Consider the following 19,451-nt stretch of genomic DNA (forward strand, 5'->3'; position numbering starts at 1 on the left):
AAATGTTGTAGAAATTTTGCTACTGTCATGAATAACCTCCCCAGAGTGCTGATTGGTTATCTTTTGGGGTACATTTCTGCTAGAATTAGAGTTTAACAATGAATTTATTATATTCCAAGTCTTTTTAGGGTCATTTATATTTTTTTCGGAGCATTTGGAAAAATGTATTTCTGGCTTTATTTTTTAGATGGCATAATTTGTTAGCATACTTTTTATAGTGAAGTTTTTGTTCTATAGAACCATTAATAAAATGGGTTTTGTGCAATCTATCTTTCACTTTGGTAGAACGCAAAATGCCAGTGGTTATCCCGGGTTTTCTTTCTAGGTGGCGTTCTTTTCTAGTTAATTTACGAATTGGCGCATGTTTATTGCATAGACCTAATACTTTTGAGACAAAATCTTCAAAGTGAAAATTGAAATTTTGACTATCAACATTAGAAAGGTCATATGAATCAAACAATTCTTGAGCAAAGTTAGCGGAATCAAAATTTCTCATATCACGTTTTAGTTTGTGTTGATTATGGGCATGTTAAATCTGAAATTGACAAAAAATTGGATAGTGATCTGTCAAACAATTTTGCCAAACAACTGATGAAACACTTTTTTTGCTGATATTTGAATATATATGATCTATCAGAGTAGAACTGGAACTAGTAATTCTTGTTGGGTGTGTAATCAGTGGAATTGTGGCATGGGACCTCAGCATGTCAAGAAAATCTTTTGTGAATTTTGAACAGCTAAATAAGTTTATGTTTAAGTCCCCTAGTATTACAAATTTTTTTTTATCTATGGCCAAATTGTACAAAGTTAAGCTTAGTACATTCATAAAATCTTATTCATTGGAACCTGGATGTCTATATACAACTCCAACAATGATTGAAGAGAATTTCCCCGAGCTAATGGGTATTTCTACCCACAGGTCTTCACAAGAGGTGATGCATAACGTATATATTTGTTAACCAGCGACGGATTCAAATTTGACTTAAAGTATAATCCAACCCCACCAGCATTAGTTTTGGTTGGAGTATGTAAGAAATTGTAACCTCTAATTCTAATATTAACCACAGGATCGCTTTTAAGTTTGGTTTCTGAGATAGCTATTACACTAGGGAATGAATCTAAATCAACTATAATGTCAGATAACTCATCGATATGCTTTTGTAATGATCTAATATTAAAATGAGCCAAATTAAATTGGTGATTTGACGAGTTAGGAGTTTTCAAATTATTCAGAACGCTATCAACTGTTTCGAGAGACATACATGGCTTGACATTAATATAATTGAAATATGATGTGTCAAGAGTTTCTAGTTTTCTGTCTATTCTATTTGGACAATAATTAAATGAAAAAAAAACACTTTGAATAAGTTGTACAAAAAATATTGTTGTAAGTCAGCAAGGTATTGGCGCAATTTGAGCAAAATTGCTGTGAAGCCATTTTGCTAAGCTACTGTACCAGGTATGAATTTAACAAAATGCAATTACGATAGTTTATCTAAATCTGACAGCTTTTTTATTGGGATTCTTGGACTATCTTTGGTCTTTCTCATATAAATGTTGCCATTTGTTGTCCAGAGTCTTTCGAACATTTTGGATTTTTTGGTGAGTCTGGCAATATAAAGGAGATTACTTCGAAAGTTTGTCAGATTTTCATTAATATAAAGCGAAGTCATACCTGCGATGCCGAAATCTTTAATTTTGGTGGTGTCGTACTTTTTGGCTATGAACTGATTCCTTATGTTTCTGTTGGTAAAGCGAACTATTATAGGTCCAGTGTTAGAGCCATCTTTTTTTGGGATTCGATGTGATATGGATAAGTGAAGTCTTTCAACAGTGATGCCTAATCGTCTGCCCAGATCCACTATAATCCTGCCTGTATTTTCATCATTCTTGAATGGGATTCCATGAAATTCCAGATTTTCTCTTCGTATATACTGAGCAAGGTCTTCCAGCTCAGTATCAAAACGCTTTTGAAGAGTAGTGCACAAACTCAACAGGCTTTTGTTGCTTTCAGATAGATCTTTAACCATTTGATCAAGCTTCATTAGGTAGTCCTTTTGAATTTTGAACTCTGCGTAATAAAATTTTGGCTTGCCTTCACTGCGTTGAGATCGGTGTCAAGCTTTGAATTTTTCATATGTAGACACTCCAGCCTTTCAACTAATTCGTCATTTTGTTGGAACATAGCTTCTAGTTTTTCCGCCATTTGTTGCGTATTATTCAGGACGGATTCGTTGATTTAGGTCGATATTTTTCTGTCAGGTTCGCTGATTGACTCTTCCAGAATATCTCTCATACTGTCTCCTACAATTGCTCTTAATCCCAGTTTTAGATTTTTGGTAATTCGGGATTCCATCAATTCCAATTTCTTATTTAATTTGTCAATTTTCCTTCCATTACGACAATGTTTTAACTAAGCTACTTATTATGTACGGAGAACCTTAATAACAGCAATAATCTATGTCTTCTATATCGTAGCCTACTTGTTTCCAAAACCTTCATGCTTGAGCTACTTGTTTCCAAAACCTTCATGCCTGAGCTCTTACACCTAATCACCAAAGTTGCTGTACGTTGATTGAAATACCAAGCCAACTACTGAAGAATATCTTAAAAAACTTGCTTCTGCGAGGTACATACTGGGACAGTAAGGGGTTTAATCAGATTACGGTATGGTATGCCAAGTTCACAATTACAGACTTCTGAACTAGCATTTATCTGCCGTGTTTCTACTGGAATTGTTTGAGCAAGGAGTTTGTGATGTCAAACAAGCTCTTTCAAACGTTAAAAATGAGAGAACCGTAACCAATTCAGTAAAATATCTAGGAAATACTAAACTAATAACTGTGCAGCAACATTTCAATTATCTACTCTTGCTTGGAACCTTGAAGACAGCTAAAATGCAATTGGTAACATAGGAAATACTACTACTATTGTGTTCTTGTATTCATGCATATTTTTAACAAATTATATCTCACACACAAGTTGAATAAATTCCATTGAGTATTCCTAGCTGGCACCCATAACAAGAATGATTACTATTCCCAAGGGTGTAAAATGCTGAATTGTTATAAGAAGTTGAGATAATACATTGATTTTGTTATTTGCACCTTAGAAAAAGAATCAATAGGTATTGGCGTAATCTATATGTGAGTGAAGCAATGTGCTCTACCTTTGCTTGGGTATACTTAGATCTAGGATAGCATACCAAAAGTCTATATTTGGCCACAAACTGCCGATCGTGACCTCTCATAATTGGGACTGAGAGGTTCACAGAAATCAAATCTTCCGCTTATGGTGTTCTTCAGTGATGTGCTTGCCATTTCAATCAGATGAAACTTCTGTCCGTAACTTCTTATAAATGGGAATGAGAAGTTCCCAGCATTCAGATACATGTGGTTTGTATTTCAACCAAATGATCCATGTACAAATATACAGCAACTATGATGACTGTTGTATGAGCTCGAGCATAGAGGGGTTCTGCTGAAATTATCGGTATTCAAATCGTACACATCTGAAAAATTGTGATATACTCTTACAACGTAAGTCTGCGATTGATAATGATCACAGCCATAACCAATCTTACCTTATGACATTTGCAGAAGTAAATAGGATAACTTTCTTTCACTTTGGCATACTCTTTGAGCTGCTGCCACCTGTAGCTGTATTCATAAGCAGCCATACCCCTAATTTCAACACGTTAATTTACTCAAATGAGATAATACATTTCTTTTTTCAAATAGCACATTTTAGTTCCCGCTATGAAACACCGTGACATTTCAGTATTCATAAGAAACATTGCAAGTCAGACCTAGTGGCGTCAGCGTTCAGAGCAAGAAATCGCAGTCGTCACATCTTTTCGCATCTCTAATTATGCTAAGCGTTAGAAATACGCTCTCCACCACGCCGTTGATTGCACTGCGCAAAACAAGCACCCAAAGTTTTGCGGTAGTTAGTACAGGCCACTGAACTGGAAATACATTTATATATCTCTGTGGTACAGGTAGGTAGAATTTTTCTGGGGTCAAGGGTCGGAGAAACATTTATGGACCTCAATAGTGACGTAACAATTGACATTTGAGTACTCTCCCAAACAATTTTTTTAGTGTGGGGATTTAACTTGAAGCAGCATTCATACTCCCCTCCTGTCTGGAGTGATAATCTAATTTCTTCAATGGAAAGGCTTAGCGTTTAAATCTGATCTGAGTCAACGAAAGATTCTGTGTTTATCAATATCCTGCGGAATAACAAAATATAAAGAAGCATGCCGTCAAAGGCTAAGCACAGCAAGCCGAAACAAGCCACAGCCGGAAGCGGTAGAAGTGAGTTACATTAGGCACATATTTTTAGGTACCGGTAGTAGTAGTTTATTCCGTCAGAAATGTAAAAAAGTTGATACGCTATTTTAAAAAAACATTATATTGAAACTAATTGAAGATAATTTGGTTAACTGCTCTGTATTGTATACAAGCAGACCGACATACGCAGTACTGTCCGACTTTTTCAGGCCGTGTTCCACAGTACAAACCCAAAACTGGAATCCCATGGACAGCTCTTCTAAGCAGCATAGCAATTCTTTTTCTAGGACTTATTGGAGTGGGATTGGTGCTTTTGTTAAAAAGTGGTAAGTAAATTGATGATATTGATTATAATAGTATTGCCACGCGTCCGTGACCCTATGAAAGTCTGCCGTAGTAATATGGAACATCTAAGGTAGCTTTTTGTTCTGAGCACTTGTAACTAGGGCTGTCCAAGCGAACCAAATATTCGAAATCGAATCATATCGCAAATTATTCGAATCGTTTTTCGGCTAATTTTCGAATCGCTAAAATTAGGTACCTGTACATAAAGCGGAAACCACCTTTACGGGATGTTTTTCATCGGGCAAGCGGCGGCGCTCCGAGCTCAGACCACTCTCGCTCCCGGCTTAATTGGTTTCCCGATATTTCTCTCGCCTTCATTTTGTGATAAACATGTCATTACTAATGCCCGCCCGGTGGCACGTGATTAGCGTTGTCATGCATGGTCATCATAACAAGGTATAATTGGTCACGACGTTTTTGAGAGAGAACAAGGAGAAAAAGGAGACAATTTAGAAAAACGATAGTTCTATAAATAGAATCGATTTGGAGCTGTCGAGTTAGTTATCATAGGAACATGGTACAGGCAACTCAAAGCTGAAACAGGTGTTTTGGGATCGTTATGATGGCAATACCTTCTTTGAATGGAATTTGTAATTTCTTATGATGGCATTACTGTATTATCCATCTATATACCAAGACAAATAATTGCACTCTTGCATTTTGATGGCTGTTGTACACTAACAATATTATAGTCGTCAAATAATATTGTCATCAAACTAGCTTGGAAATTTCAAATGCAATTTTGAACTTTAGTAACAGTTTTATCTATCTATATTGATGACTGTTATTATTTTGCTGAAATTTACACAAAAAAACATAAGACTAGTGAATAGGATTAAAATAGCATCTACAGGCTTTACATGTCCTATTAAAACTGAATCCATCAAAATTGAGATTGCAATTTTTGAATAGTGCAATTTTTACTCTTAACACTCAACAGTTTTCGAGACCCAAATTTTGGAGTCCTCCAATTTTTTTGACCAGTTCATATAAGCATGTGATCTCCTTTCATAAATCTGAAAACATTGTATTGCAAAATGCCAGCAGTAAGTAAGATGTAACTGCATATGCGTTACCACAACATCGAAGGGCAGGCGTTTATTGTATAATAGAGATAGATTTAATATTGCGCAATAATATTCGATTATTCGGTTCGATTCGAATCAAAAAATTATTCGATTTTGGACAGCCCTACTTGTAACCGTTTCAGTTTATTGACAGAACCAACATTAGTAGAGATGAGATGCGAGGAGTTGCTTGAAGCATTAGAGAAAGGAGAATCCAATTCTGCTGATCCCTCAATAATAAATCAATGCCATGGTCAGTATACTGTGTCGCATTGGACACGGGCTTCTTGAAACGTATATTTAGTTTTTCATGTAAGAAAAGGCTATTTTCAATGTATTTTCACGATATTCACAAATGTCCTTTTGCCAATATTGAGACGTTAAACACTCCAGATTTAAATCTATTATTGAATTTTTGGTACAATAGTTTATTTTTGAACCCAAAGAAATGAATAAAGTTGAATAGACTGTAGTTGAAATATCACTTACTTCGCGGCAAGAACTCGTAATGCTATCGTCCGTATTATTCTCATGCGTTGATTTTAACATGTTTTCGCTGGTACCTCGACTGTGAAATTAGTTTTACATTTGGCGTGACTGTTTTAAAAGAGTTAGTGATAAAACTCGTGTAGAATTGCACACACTATCAAGCATTACTAAAAGTACATATTACTTGCAATTAAGATCTTTCTAAAGATTGTGATTTTGATACCGATGACTGCCAATCACCCTGTCCGTTCGGATTCGACAGGGATGCGGTTACGGGATGTTACACTTGTGGATGTGCTTACGAAGGTCATCACGAATTTGACGTGAAATACACGGAAGAAGACTTGCCTCAGATGATGAGGGTATCCAAGCGTATTTAATATCTGATCTATGTTATTTTTGATTGTTGAATGGATGAACAGTTAAATGAGAGATATTTATATTACTCAGCTGCTCACTTTGCAATTTTTTCAAAATGTGTAACTGCCAGGTCGGATATTATCACTGAATTATATTTTAGAATTATGGATACACCAGAACTTTCGAGGATGAGGAAGATTTTGCTCTATTTTCGTCGTCGACATTGGACTGGATCAAGTTGTGGAACACAAATGAGGTCGGGGGGAGGTTCAAAATTCCATTTTTGATTGACGCCAAATTGCGTGAGTGTTTTTAGATGTTTTGCAAAAAAGTGAAAGCATTATTTACCATAGGAGACTAACCTTTATTTTACATCTAACTTGTAGCTATGCACATCTTCCAAAGCATGTACAAACTTTTGCTCGACGTTGTTTTATTTTGGCGGCAGATATTTGTGGTAGTTTTGCCTTTAAAATAATTTGAATGTAAAGGTTAACCATGTGAAAATGATTTTGTTAAGAAAATATACGTCATTTCCGGTAGTTACTTATCAACCTATTAAAAGTTTTTCATTTTTCCATTTATGGAGTGGCGCCATTGTATTTTGAAAATCGAAACACCTGAGTGAACTCCCATACCTGCCTCGGAGTGAATCCGATAAAGAAGCGGTGTGCAACATTTTTTTGGTGGCCCATATAACCAACTCCAGACATCCAGCTGGGTCAACATAATATATTGATTTTTCATCTACACAACGAATTGATAAATTCTAACAATGAAAAGACAATCGCTTAGACTTACAATACTAAAGACATCGGCAAAACCGCAAAACATTTGTTGCAACGACAAGAGCAAAAAATATTATTCTATTATACCCACGTGAGCGCCTTTTTAAACATACACTACCGGTTTAGGATTTGATGCTTGATATGTTGACATATGTCATACCAAATGGCTTGGCGGGCCGCTTCTTGCACACCCCGGCACTCGCCTAAAGTACACCATTCAGTAAACTGGGAATACTTGGGAGAATGCTCTAAATTTGTCTTACAACACTTTTTCAATTGGGCCAAGGAATTTATACATGATTAGTTTGATGGACTCGAGAAGTTTCATCACAAATTAGGTAATTTCATCTGTCTATACTCTAGTCCAGGGATGGCAAACCACTGACCCGCGAGTCACAAAGTGACCCATTGCGTTTTATTGGTGACCCACCAAGGCACGAATAAAATAAAATGCTAACATATCGGTGATAAAAATTGATAAAACCGGCCTTAAATTAATCTAACAATAAATAAACTATTATAATATACCGTCAGTTGGGCAGTCAGGGCTGCGATCGCTTATATTCAAATTGTTAACTTCCGGTACATGATAATTTATAAAACCCCTAATCTCTGCACCGCTGTGTACCGTTATTCAGCTATTGGCTCTGACACCGTTTATGACATAACAATGCAATTGATGTTCATTTCTCCGTAACGTCTTGTCTCTTTCGGAAGTGCGTCTGCAGACTGTTTTAGGCGTTATACGAGAAGATCTTTGCATTTTATTAGTTTCTCGCCTACAATGCCGTTGGGAAAACAAAATCTTTCAGACTTGGAATAAAAATCTATAAATCTGACGTAACAATGGGGCAGTGTAAAGTGCCCTAATGTGGTTGAAAGCTGATCGAAAAATATAACACTTCAGAGTGGAACTCCCTTCAAACTCTTCGGAACCGAAAAATAATTTGCCGCATCATCCTAAACGTAATTCGTATGAGTGTTTTCGCACTCTAATTTCATAAAATCGAGTGCCATAAAAAGTCCCTGATAGAAGTGCTGCATAAGTAAAGCCCAAAACTACACCAACCGAAGCTTATAAGATTTGTTTCAGAAGTTTCTTATAGAAACAAACATTGATTAAATATTTGTGACCCACTCTCTTCTGTTCCGCGATAAAATTATAATTTTTGACCCATTCATTGAAAAAGGTTCGCCATCCCTGCTCTAGTCTAATATAATATCACTGATGAATTTGTAGCTTCCGGTTACGACACGAATATCATGGTTGCTCTGAAATACTTTGCCGAAGTATCTTGCTTTGACTTCTATCCAAGAAAGGAAGAAAAAGAATACATGCATTTCACCAAAGAAGATGGATGCTGGTAGGAACTTGAAAATTCAAATTTTTTTCAACTCAACGCAAGCAACATTAGCGCAAAATAAGGCCTGGATGCAAAATATATGCCAATGCTCGCAACTCTCGTCCAATCGGTGCGCACTTTCGTGATTTTCCTCTGCTTCTTCAATCACACCGACAACACGGTTTTAATATCTGCCATCTCAAAGACTGGCAAATTTGACATAATAAACTTTCAGGAAAGCTCTTTGCTGATCGTCGGGACTTGTGTCATAGCCATTTCAGCGTAGCATCACTTTTACATTTTGTTCTTGTTGTGTTTCGTAAATGTGAAAAAAATAATGTGCTGTACCAAATCATCACTGTTCCTTGGATACCAAAAATAATATTGGTCAAGCCTAGTGCTTAATTCCCGACCTTCGCAAAGACAATTTTGAAGTACACAGAAAAACACTAGGACTGAAAAAAATAGATAAAATTTGCACTTCACTGGACACAATTTAACAAACAGCAAAAACATGAAAAATTGCCCGAAAATGTCTCTCCTGCATCATCTCACTAGATAGAACGTAAAGAATCGAAAGAGCCATGAATGAAGTTTTAAGGCCTAATGGTTGAGGTTGACCATTAAAATATTTTGAAACGACCATACAAAGTGGAGTAGCAAAGGGCTTTAAATCTCATAATAGGATTTCACAAATTTCTCCTAAATTATATGTACCTTCTACCATAGACAATGATTTATTTTGTCAATTAGCTAAATGGGATATATACGTAGAGCATTCTACGTTTCATCGATGACACATTATTACGTTGCAGGTCAAAAATAGGAAGGCAAATCGGATGGGGTCAAATTATTTCAATAGGCATGGGTTGTCAAAAGGTAGCAACTGTTCAACACGAAATATTACATGCTTTTGGATTCTATCATGAACATAGTAGGCCAGATAGAAATGCGTATTTGGATTATCATCCCGAAAATGTGATGGAAGGTGAATTACTTTTGAAAAACAAATTTTCGTTCAAAACAATTGAATTTCCTTAAGAATATTTATAAATGATATAATACATTACTTTTTCATACAGGTAAGGAGCAAAATTTTAAACTTTTGAACGAAGATCGCATAAACGACCTTGGTTCCGATTATGACGTCAAGTCGTTAATGCATTACGATGGGATGATAGCAAGCAATGGACTTGGACCCACAATGACGTACCCTGGAACTACGGTATAATAGATATATACAGCATTTAGGCACATTCTAACATCTAAGCACAAGCCTGCGTTGTAGTCGATTATCTTTTTTCCCGACTCTCACTCCACAAAGGCATAATGCAATGAGCTAGATTTAAATCTTGTAAAATATATTCAATTCTACACAAATCCACTGTAAGAGAATGTTTGCGCGATTTCAGGCAGTGCGTTGTTTTGATTTCTGATTTTTGTTAAACAGGATTATGTTCGACGAAATGAAATAGCTCCATCTGACGAAGATATCAGAGAACTCAATATCTTGTATGAATGCAAGCCGGAATCAATTGGACAAGTTCAAGGAGGTAAGTGACTGAAGAAAGTATTTTATCATGGGGCTTGCTGTTATATACGCAACAGATTTTACAGCAGGCGCTCGAGATATATTTTTAATTTTGAGCACATCTAATTTTAGATTTTTCAGAAAATGTTTTGACAAAATCAAAGCATGCAATGTGGAAAACATAATTGTTGTGGCTCCCGAGCGGGAGCCCAAGGGTGCCACAGAGTAGTTGAATGGGGGAGTCATTGCTAGGCGCAAAACTGATTTTTCTTTCAATTTCAAGAATACTCCCTGTTCTCCCTAGTTTCATTGTTTGATAAGTTTATTTCATATGATGTTTTCACTTTGTTGAGCATGAATTGTTTGAACATAATGGGATTTGGAATATACTAATCAAAATAACACTAAATACCACTGGAATGATAAACAGGGGATCATGAGTTTTAAAAGCCTCTGGAAAGGACCACGAGCCATAAAAGGTTGGGAAGCACTAGCTTAAACCATGATAACATTGATTACTATTTTGCTAACGGATTCAAACTCGGAAGCGGTTGGATTGGTTGATTTACATCATGTTTGTTAATGATTTCTCATTAACCGACGTGAAAGTTGAAATCTGGCCCGGGTGGAATGAAATGAACGTTGATTTCACAGCATTGTCTGGAAAGCGTTGCACTTAGCTATGTTCGCATCACAGTGTATAAATCTCGAGTTCATATACCATGAACACTAACTTATTTAGGGTGTAATAAAATGTGTAGACGATGCCGATCCGAAAATATTCCGGCCCGTTCAAACTATGATAACTCCTCCGCCGTAGCAGTTGCTGCTCGTACAGAGCTCTGTTCGGATTGAAGAAGACGTGCAAAAAATGAGTCGTATACAAACTTACTGGAGTCAGATATACGGAGTAACAGGGGTAGACAAGCGCCCTGTGGCTTCGTTTTGTGTAATCGTCTGAAATGCAGGAAGAAAGAGGGACTTTGAGGGACATACAATTGATGCCTACATCACAGTCCCGAGCAAAACATTTGGGTGCAAACACTGATGCTTCGTTTTTCACAGGATCTTGGACAGAATGGGGTCCCTGGTCAAAATGCAGTCAAAGTTGTTTTCTTGATGAACTTGTTCCTTTTCGACGAAAATATAGACGGTGTGTGGACAGTAATGATGGTGACGTCATGGGTTGTGATGGTGTTCCTTCTGTTAAGGAGAAATGCAAGGTAGGACAAGTAATGCTTTTATTTCTGTCTGCACTTTTGTGAATAGTTGTGGAAGGTTGTGAATAGTTCTTGCTTATTATTAAAAAAAATCTTGATTGACTTCTATTTTACGTTGGAAATCCTCTTGTTATTCCGTCGTGATTCTCGTTCAATTCCGTTCTAAGATTCCATATTGTCCGAAAGCGAGTAGCGAGTGGGAGCAATGGGGACCTTGGGAAGAATGTTCCGCGACGTGCGATGGCGGTTACAGAGGCAGGTATGTTATACTCATGACAGAAAGATGAGAATATAGTCACTTATTTATAATAACACACTGACTTGAACCGGTTAAACAATATTGCATTTGAACTTCAGTCAAGTCTAATTTGTCAGTAAATTAAATTTATATTTAACCAGGTCTAGAACTTGTCCTGGTGAAGATTGCAGCCATGAGTTTGGAAGCTATTTTGGAGAAGCCAAATGTGCAACGCACAAATGTGGGGAAGGTATATTAATATAAAAATAATTTGTTTTCAATGTAGAATTCTTCAGTGTTTGTTGATTTGCATTTATGAATCTTTTTTTACGAAGAATCCACGGTGCACGTGTACACTGTACGGCTAAGTTGTACGCGCATTCAATGGCCTTAGGCTTAACGCCTCGTTTACTTGTTGCTATATACTGAGTTCTTGGAAAATCAGTTCAAATATCTTTGTTTAAAATTGGTTTTTTCCCAATACAAATGTAGGACTTTAAATTGATATTTCTTGTGGTTTGGTTACTAAACTGTTGTTGTATTTTCTGATTGTATGCCGTCTAGTGCTTGATCTGACAATGACACTACATTACACCGTTTTTCAAATACGTGTACTGTATTGATATCATACATATGCTCGAATACTAATTAATGATTTAGAACAGACTGGAAGAACCCAACTTAAAAGCATGGTATGGGACGTCGATAACTGGACCGTATATATACGCCAAATCACCAGAACAATATAGAGGTTACCTCCTTAAACACAAGCGAATCATTTTGTCTATTTAGCTCTGTCACAAATATTTTTTTTTACCTATTTTCATTATTCTTTTTTATCGATATTTATCGGAAACATTATGCTGATGTGTTTCAGAACCAGATTTAAAGTTACGAGATTGGTCTCGTTGGTTGAAATGCGTCGGGTCATGTGGTGAAGGCAAACAAAAGAGGACGAGGACATGTAAATATGTACGATATATGAAGACAATTCGATATTCCCGAAGTAAATGAAGTATATTCATTTTCATTGTTAGGTGCGCTCAAAATTGTCGTACTTCCGAACTATGTGAACCAAAATGGCGGACACCGGAACGTAGTATGTGTACCAGGTTAGACCATAATTCCAGGTACTAATACAACGGGAGTCACTTAGCTAGTCCCTGAACTCGTAATAGAACTACAATAAGGAAAATTGGAATAAAATTATTGCCTACCCTAACCTGGTACACATACTACGTTCCGGTGTCCGCCATCTTGGTTCACATAGTTTGGGAGTACGACAATTTTGAGCGCACCTAACAATGAAAATGAATATACTTCATTTATGCACATACTTTATTGTGATATGGGTGCAAATGGATGCTTTTCCGATCCTTGACCCCAGAAAAAGTTCTCCACACTTCGTCATTGCGAAATTTTTATTACCGGTACTTTATTTGTGAGTATCTTGGCAAGTGGGCGTGTAAAAACTAGTTTAAATGTTCAAAATCACCAATTTGTTCCAGTATGTCCAAGAAACTCCCACTGACGACAGTTTTTAAAAGCATGGCTTTCCCGTCTATATAACTAAAGCACTTCCGAAAACAAAATGACGGTCGAATTGATTTATATGTACAGGAATTGTGGTAATATAACTGAAAACCAACGAATACCACTTAAAACTGCTTAAACGAGTTTGGAAATTCGTTGACTTCTTGCCGATTGGGCATTGATATGAAAAAACAAGAGAGCGTTGCTCACATATACGGACACGAAGACCAAAACGAAGTAGTACGGGTACGCAATCTGTCACGGTACCGATTTCTTCAAATCTAACGCAAACTCAGAACCGCCATACGGTGCGAAATTGTTGATGACGTCTTTGCGCACAAAAACGAATTCATAGAGCCCATAAAATTTCTGAAATAAATAAAGGCAATAGTCTCCTAGCAAAAAATATATTTAAAATTTCGAAGTAATTGGCCTACTCATTAAAGAGAAAGCAATTTTCTGCATTATACGAAGGAAAATACCAACAACAACAACATAATATTAATATTGTACATTTTGTGTACAATCAAAAAAGAGGTCGATGATCTGAGAAACTTACATTTTGATTCGAATTTAATTATGTAAAGAAAAAACAGTAACAAAGTTACGAAAAATAATCTGATCCTATACGCATGTGTAAATAGCCATGCCGACAACTATAGTAAAGTATTTTTTGTTTTTCAAGTTTATTTTTTCAACAGGGTGATGAATTTGTTAGAGATTGCGAGATAGACGAAGGAGAATATGAAGAAGATGGTGAGTATGTACCATCCTAGCCTAGTAGTTGTTTAAAAATTCATTAGGATGCAGGACAAATAGCGTAATAGCCGAGCTTCTTCTCGTGTCACGTTGTTCACATATGTTTTAACAAAACAGTAAAAATTAAAATAGTCCAGACTTATTTGTCATTTGGGGTTTTAGCAAAATTAAGTATGCTTTTTCAACGGTAACACCGTACTAGTCTTCTCCAGGCCATGGCGACATCACAGGCATGAAGTATTGCGATCTTCTTGTTATTCTATTGCTTTAAAATTGTTAATCGTTTTTATATGATTCAAATTCATATATACAATTATGTACCAAATTATGTATCAAATATGTACAATTCATACTATACACAGGTATTATTGTTATGTATCGCAAATGCGAAATTAAATGTACAAAACCTCAAGCATGGTCTACCACACCGGGTACGACCCCTGTATCAACCACACCCGCTACGACCACGACAACTACTACTACCACTACTACAACAACTACTACTACTACAACAACTACCACTACAACTCCTGTCCCTACCACCACTGAAGAAACCACAAGTAAGCAATGAGTACCGATTCATATAAAATTTATAAATATTGTATTTACACTGTTAATTTAGCGAGTATTATTACCAAGGCCAAGCAAGCCCATTTTAATTGAACTATTCCTGACAACTTATATATACAATAATGTAATGGACGATATAATATTGAGTAGTGGTCTAGGATTTCAAACTTAAACTTCTACTGCAAAATATATATAAAATAAACGATTTTGGTATATTAAATATAATAAATACAATAATAATGATTTATATCTATTTCGATGTTGTAATGTCACAATTATCATAATATAGCAACGACGACAGAGGCACCAACAACAACGGCAATGCCAGAATGGGGAGAATGGCAGTTGTGGTCTTCTTGTACAGTTTCTTGTGGCGAAGGAACAAGAACAAGGTCAGTAAATATGAAAGCACAATATACAGCCGTGACAACTAAACCAAGTTGAAAATGCTGACTTGTATAAACAGAAAATAACTTGCAGTATGGTCCATCTTATTTGTTTTCTCAGGAAACGAGAATGTGATGGATCTAGTTGCCCTGGAAATGGAACGGACACAGAGACGTGTAACACCGATGCTTGCTCACCTCCAGGTATGGGTAAAGTATTTACTGCGCTCAAATGACAAATTTTCAAAATAATTGTGAGTTGCCAGATTCAGTTGGCAATGGTTCTCATTGCTTTAACACTTTCCTTCACGTTCATCTATCTTAATTTTAACATATTCATTGTTAGACTGCTCAGATATACGTAGGAAATGTAAAGGTTACGTTGCGATCAATACCGTCGTGCCTGTAGTTGTAAACATAATGTTGTAAATTTGTTGTTACAGAAACTACAACAGAGGCACCTACTACAACGCCGCAATCAGAATGGGGAGACTGGGAGTTGTGGTCGTCGTGTTCAGTTTCTTGTGGCGAGGGAACAAGACAAAGGTTGTCAGTAGATAATTACTTAGAAAACGACGCTTGAGCCAATTTTTCTATGTTTAAGAATTTCTTACCCCAAAAATGTATTAGACCTGCATTGTTTTCTCCTATTCGATTTTATTATTTAAATTTTTTTTTGGCGTGCTCTGCATACCTCGACCACCACAGAGGCAAGCGCTTCAAAAGTTCACGATAGCTGAAATTTGGTCCAGTAAAGCCTGCATAATTTACACTAATAATAGGTAGATGGTATTTTTTGGAATTACGAAAAAAAACGAGAGCTTGAATGAAAAATCTGGGACTTGCAATGTTGAGATGAGTTAGGGTTATCGCAGAGCTATTGAGCTCAATAACTGCAATTGGGAATTCGTAAATTATATTCAAAGCTCTACACATCCTTGACTGACCATTTAGGCTATTTATAATGAGGAGAGCTTTTATTGTTCCGCAGTAAATCAAGGGAAATCGACACTAAATGTAAAAATATACGATTTCTGTAAACAAAAAATGACTTTTATGTTAAAATATATTAACTTGCCGTAATAGAGAAAGAGAATGTGGTGGAACTGGTTGTATTGGAAATAGTACAGATGCAGACGCGTGTAACACAGATTCTTGCGAGCCTCCTGGTATGTTTATTTTTTTAACGGAGAATCATTATTAACGTTTAGGGACATATTTCACAAAGAACACCACACCAAACAGTTTGTAACTATTGAATCATTTTTCCTTTGAGTCACTATGGCTTCAACTGATTCATTTTTTGGCTTCAATTATGCGGTACATCTTTTGTCATTTGATTGATCGCAGTTGTGACAATTTTTGACGATGTGAGGAATCCCTTCATTGCACGTTTTGAAGGTCTTTTTTTTTGTTAAAAAAGTTTATGTTTATTGCGTCAGTTCTTGACTATACGAAAAAAAACAGGTGGAACAACTATTAATTATTGTTTTTATTTTGACATATTTCCAATTTATCTGATATCAGAGCCACCATCAGGATTATTTACAAAGGACGACGGACGAAATTCATTATTATGTACATATGGGTATCTGACAACTGGTGATTTTAACAACGACGGACGTGGCGACTTAATTTGCATTTTAGAAGATGGTATAATGTGAGATATTCAGGATTAAGTGTGTAATAAGTACCTTTTTTTCTTATTTTAGAAAGTAAAGCATTGTAGCCTTGAATTAACGGTATCTATCTTTCAATGACGTCTCACGTGTATGTTGAAACAAAAGACCAGTGTTATGTCAATGATTTGTGCTTTGATCACTTCGAAATAACATATGAATAAATAAAAAATTTATGTTTTCAAACGGTCGGCTTACACGTACTTCCAGACAAATATATTACGCAGAACCATCTGGAACATATGGTGATATTGGTTGGGAAGGCAAAACAAATTTTTGTCAGTTTTCTCCGAAAGATGATGATAAAGGAACAAACGTACATCCAGCAGATTTAAATGGAGACGGCTACACCGATTTACTATGCTATAATATGGCAACTGGGTAAGAGCAACGTACCCGAATAATGGATCTTTCGCCATGCAGTAATCAATTATAAGCATTTCACGCTTTTGCCTCAAACCAGGCGGCCTGGGATTCACGCGTGGTCTGACTGACCAGCGCATACAAGCGATATACAACGAATAGAATGAAACTATATTAACTATTGTAAAGCAACAAAGAATTTTTCTGAAGTTTTTATATATTAATATAAACCTAACGTTGTGTTTTTACGTAGTTTTTTTCTTTTTTAGAAAAATCGAAGCTTTTCTCAATGTGGCAGGTGGCTTTAAGCAAAAACCCAACTGGTCTGGCACTCGGAGCAGCTGCGATGTTAAAGCAGGGGCAGTTTTGCAATTGAGTGACATTAACGGTGATGGAAAATCAGATTTAGTTTGTGGAGATGTATCAAACCCTGTCAAAGATATATTTTTAAACGAATCTTAAGATTAATACGCAATCTCAAAACTCGAACCTTCACTTATACGTGTTAAATTTGGCTGATCTGACACATTGGGGAGTTCATTTTATGTGTGTTTGAAGTTAAAAAGTCGGTTTTCAGTGTTAAATAAGCACTCAAACTATGAGTCTAGTCATTTGTTGAGAAGACTCACACTGTGGACGGGGGTAAACGTAAATCATTTGACCTCGTTTCTTTTAGATTTTATGTTGATATCGGTGTTTAAATAATTGTTCGGGTAATGTTCAGTGTACAAAAAGTATGCTTACTACATCGATCCCAGGTATGAATATTCCGATTACGTTATTGACAGGCCTATTTTCTGTTTATTGTTTTTTTTTTCCGAAGTAATTTGAAGCACAAATTATTCGAAAATAAAAGCAAATATTGGAAAATAAAAATATGTATGCATTGTTAAAGTGAAGTTAAAAAATGTAATTAGTTGAAATTAGGTTACTCGTATTATCTCAAGGGGTAGATATGGCGACTCATTGTCTGTCTTTCGGTTCACAAGGCCGGGTCAGGTTTTCAATAGCTCAGACCAGTGACTTTCGGGTTCTACGGCAACTAAGCTAAAACTTTTCAGAAAAGAATTGTTGAGTTATATAATTTCACCTAAGTTTGGAAATACTGACAAATAGATAGCAAAACTACGAAAGCGAGCTAATGGCCATCATCATACCGATAAATTTGTCTGGGTGGATTTGCTAAAATTTAAGTTATTGCAGGGGACTTTAGTTGATTGGGCAATGTTACAAAAGTAAACAAGAAAATCGATGCTCGGGGAAACATGGAACATCCAATCGGTCATGGATATTAGCCACAACCTTTGACCTCAGAAAATGTGTACACCGTTCTTAATACCACTGTGAAGCTAGCAGCACTTTCAGCCAGAATATTTTTACACATTGAATATAGGTTCCACGCGCATATAGTGTTCACTTATAGGTAAATATGAAAATTGAAAATGCTGATCAAAATATAATATTGGCACGAAAATAGATGAAAAATCTTGAAACTGAATGAATACATTAAATTTAACAAGAAAATAGTGTTTAAACTAAGCGAAAAATGAATTTTCAGGTATTCCGCAAATACAAAGTTTCGGAAAATTATCCTTTTCGGAACCTCGATTCCTCGAAAACCGCCAATAAAGGCAGCACCACGACACATTTGGAGAAAAGCAGATACTCTATAAATTCGATTTTTCTATAACAGAACAGTAGCAGTACGTTTTGGCTTGACCATATATATTACCAAACATATCGTGTAATCTAAATTTTAATAACGGCATGGACGTAACAAATTTAAAATTGATTTTGTATTTCAACTAAATTTGCTAGATAATGGATAAAATATCATTTTCTCTTTGTCACACATTAATACTGTACATCTTTTAAACTTGGAATACGTTGCGGGAAGTATAAAACAGCAAAAAAACATTTGCGACTCCTAGTGGATTCTGTCCTTGATTACAAAAAATTATCGTTTTTAAAATGGCGATTTTTCGAAAACCGCCAATAAAGGCAGCACTACGACACATTCAGAGAAAAGCACATACCTTATAGATTCAATTTTATTATGTCAGAACGGTAGCAGCACGTTTTGTCTTTGCCATATATAATACCAAGCATAGCGTATACTCTTTAATTTTATGAACAATGTGGACGAAACAAATTTAAAAAGGAATTGTATGTCAACTAAATTTGATGAACAATTGATAAAATATATATTTTTTTCTTTGTCACACATTAATACTGTACGTCTATTAAACTTAGAATGAGTTGCAGAAGAAAAGTATAAAATACCAAAAAAACATTTTACGCCCTCTCGTAGATTCTTTTCAAAATTTCGAAAAATTATCGATTTTGGAAGGGCAATTTCTCGAAAACCGCCAATAAAGGCAGCACTACGACACATTCGGAGAAAAGTATATACCCTATAGATTTGATTTCACTATAACAAAACAGTGGTAGCATGTTTTGACTTGGCTATATATAATACCAAAAT

At 35.9% G+C, this 19,451-nt stretch overlaps 1 protein-coding gene across 2 annotated transcripts; it reads left to right on the forward strand.

The window, feature by feature from the left end:
- The first annotated feature begins 4,089 nt into the window (after nucleotides 1–4,089).
- LOC120346735 (uncharacterized) lies at nucleotides 4,090–17,513 on the forward strand. Of its 2 annotated transcripts, XM_039416547.2 has the most exons (22): nucleotides 4,090–4,319; nucleotides 4,505–4,621; nucleotides 5,862–5,960; nucleotides 6,392–6,558; nucleotides 6,717–6,858; nucleotides 8,585–8,708; nucleotides 9,503–9,675; nucleotides 9,770–9,912; nucleotides 10,138–10,240; nucleotides 11,284–11,441; nucleotides 11,606–11,697; nucleotides 11,838–11,926; nucleotides 12,554–12,648; nucleotides 13,911–13,965; nucleotides 14,331–14,528; nucleotides 14,828–14,930; nucleotides 15,046–15,128; nucleotides 15,368–15,470; nucleotides 16,011–16,093; nucleotides 16,452–16,584; nucleotides 16,814–16,984; nucleotides 17,236–17,513. In XM_039416547.2, exons 1-22 carry the CDS (start codon nucleotides 4,262–4,264, stop codon nucleotides 17,426–17,428), a joined length of 2,682 nt encoding a protein of 893 aa, XP_039272481.2. In that variant the 5' UTR covers nucleotides 4,090–4,261; the 3' UTR covers nucleotides 17,429–17,513. The 2 variants fall into 2 exon arrangements, with proteins under 2 accessions (XP_039272481.2, XP_039272483.2); XM_039416549.2 differs by lacking the exon at nucleotides 17,236–17,513 and having other exon boundaries at nucleotides 16,831–16,984.
- Nucleotides 17,514–19,451: the final 1,938 nt, after the last annotated feature.

This window comes from Styela clava, chromosome 8, assembly GCF_964204865.1.
Source record: "Styela clava chromosome 8, kaStyClav1.hap1.2, whole genome shotgun sequence".
In the NCBI taxonomy this organism is placed as follows: Eukaryota; Metazoa; Chordata; class Ascidiacea; order Stolidobranchia; family Styelidae; genus Styela; species Styela clava.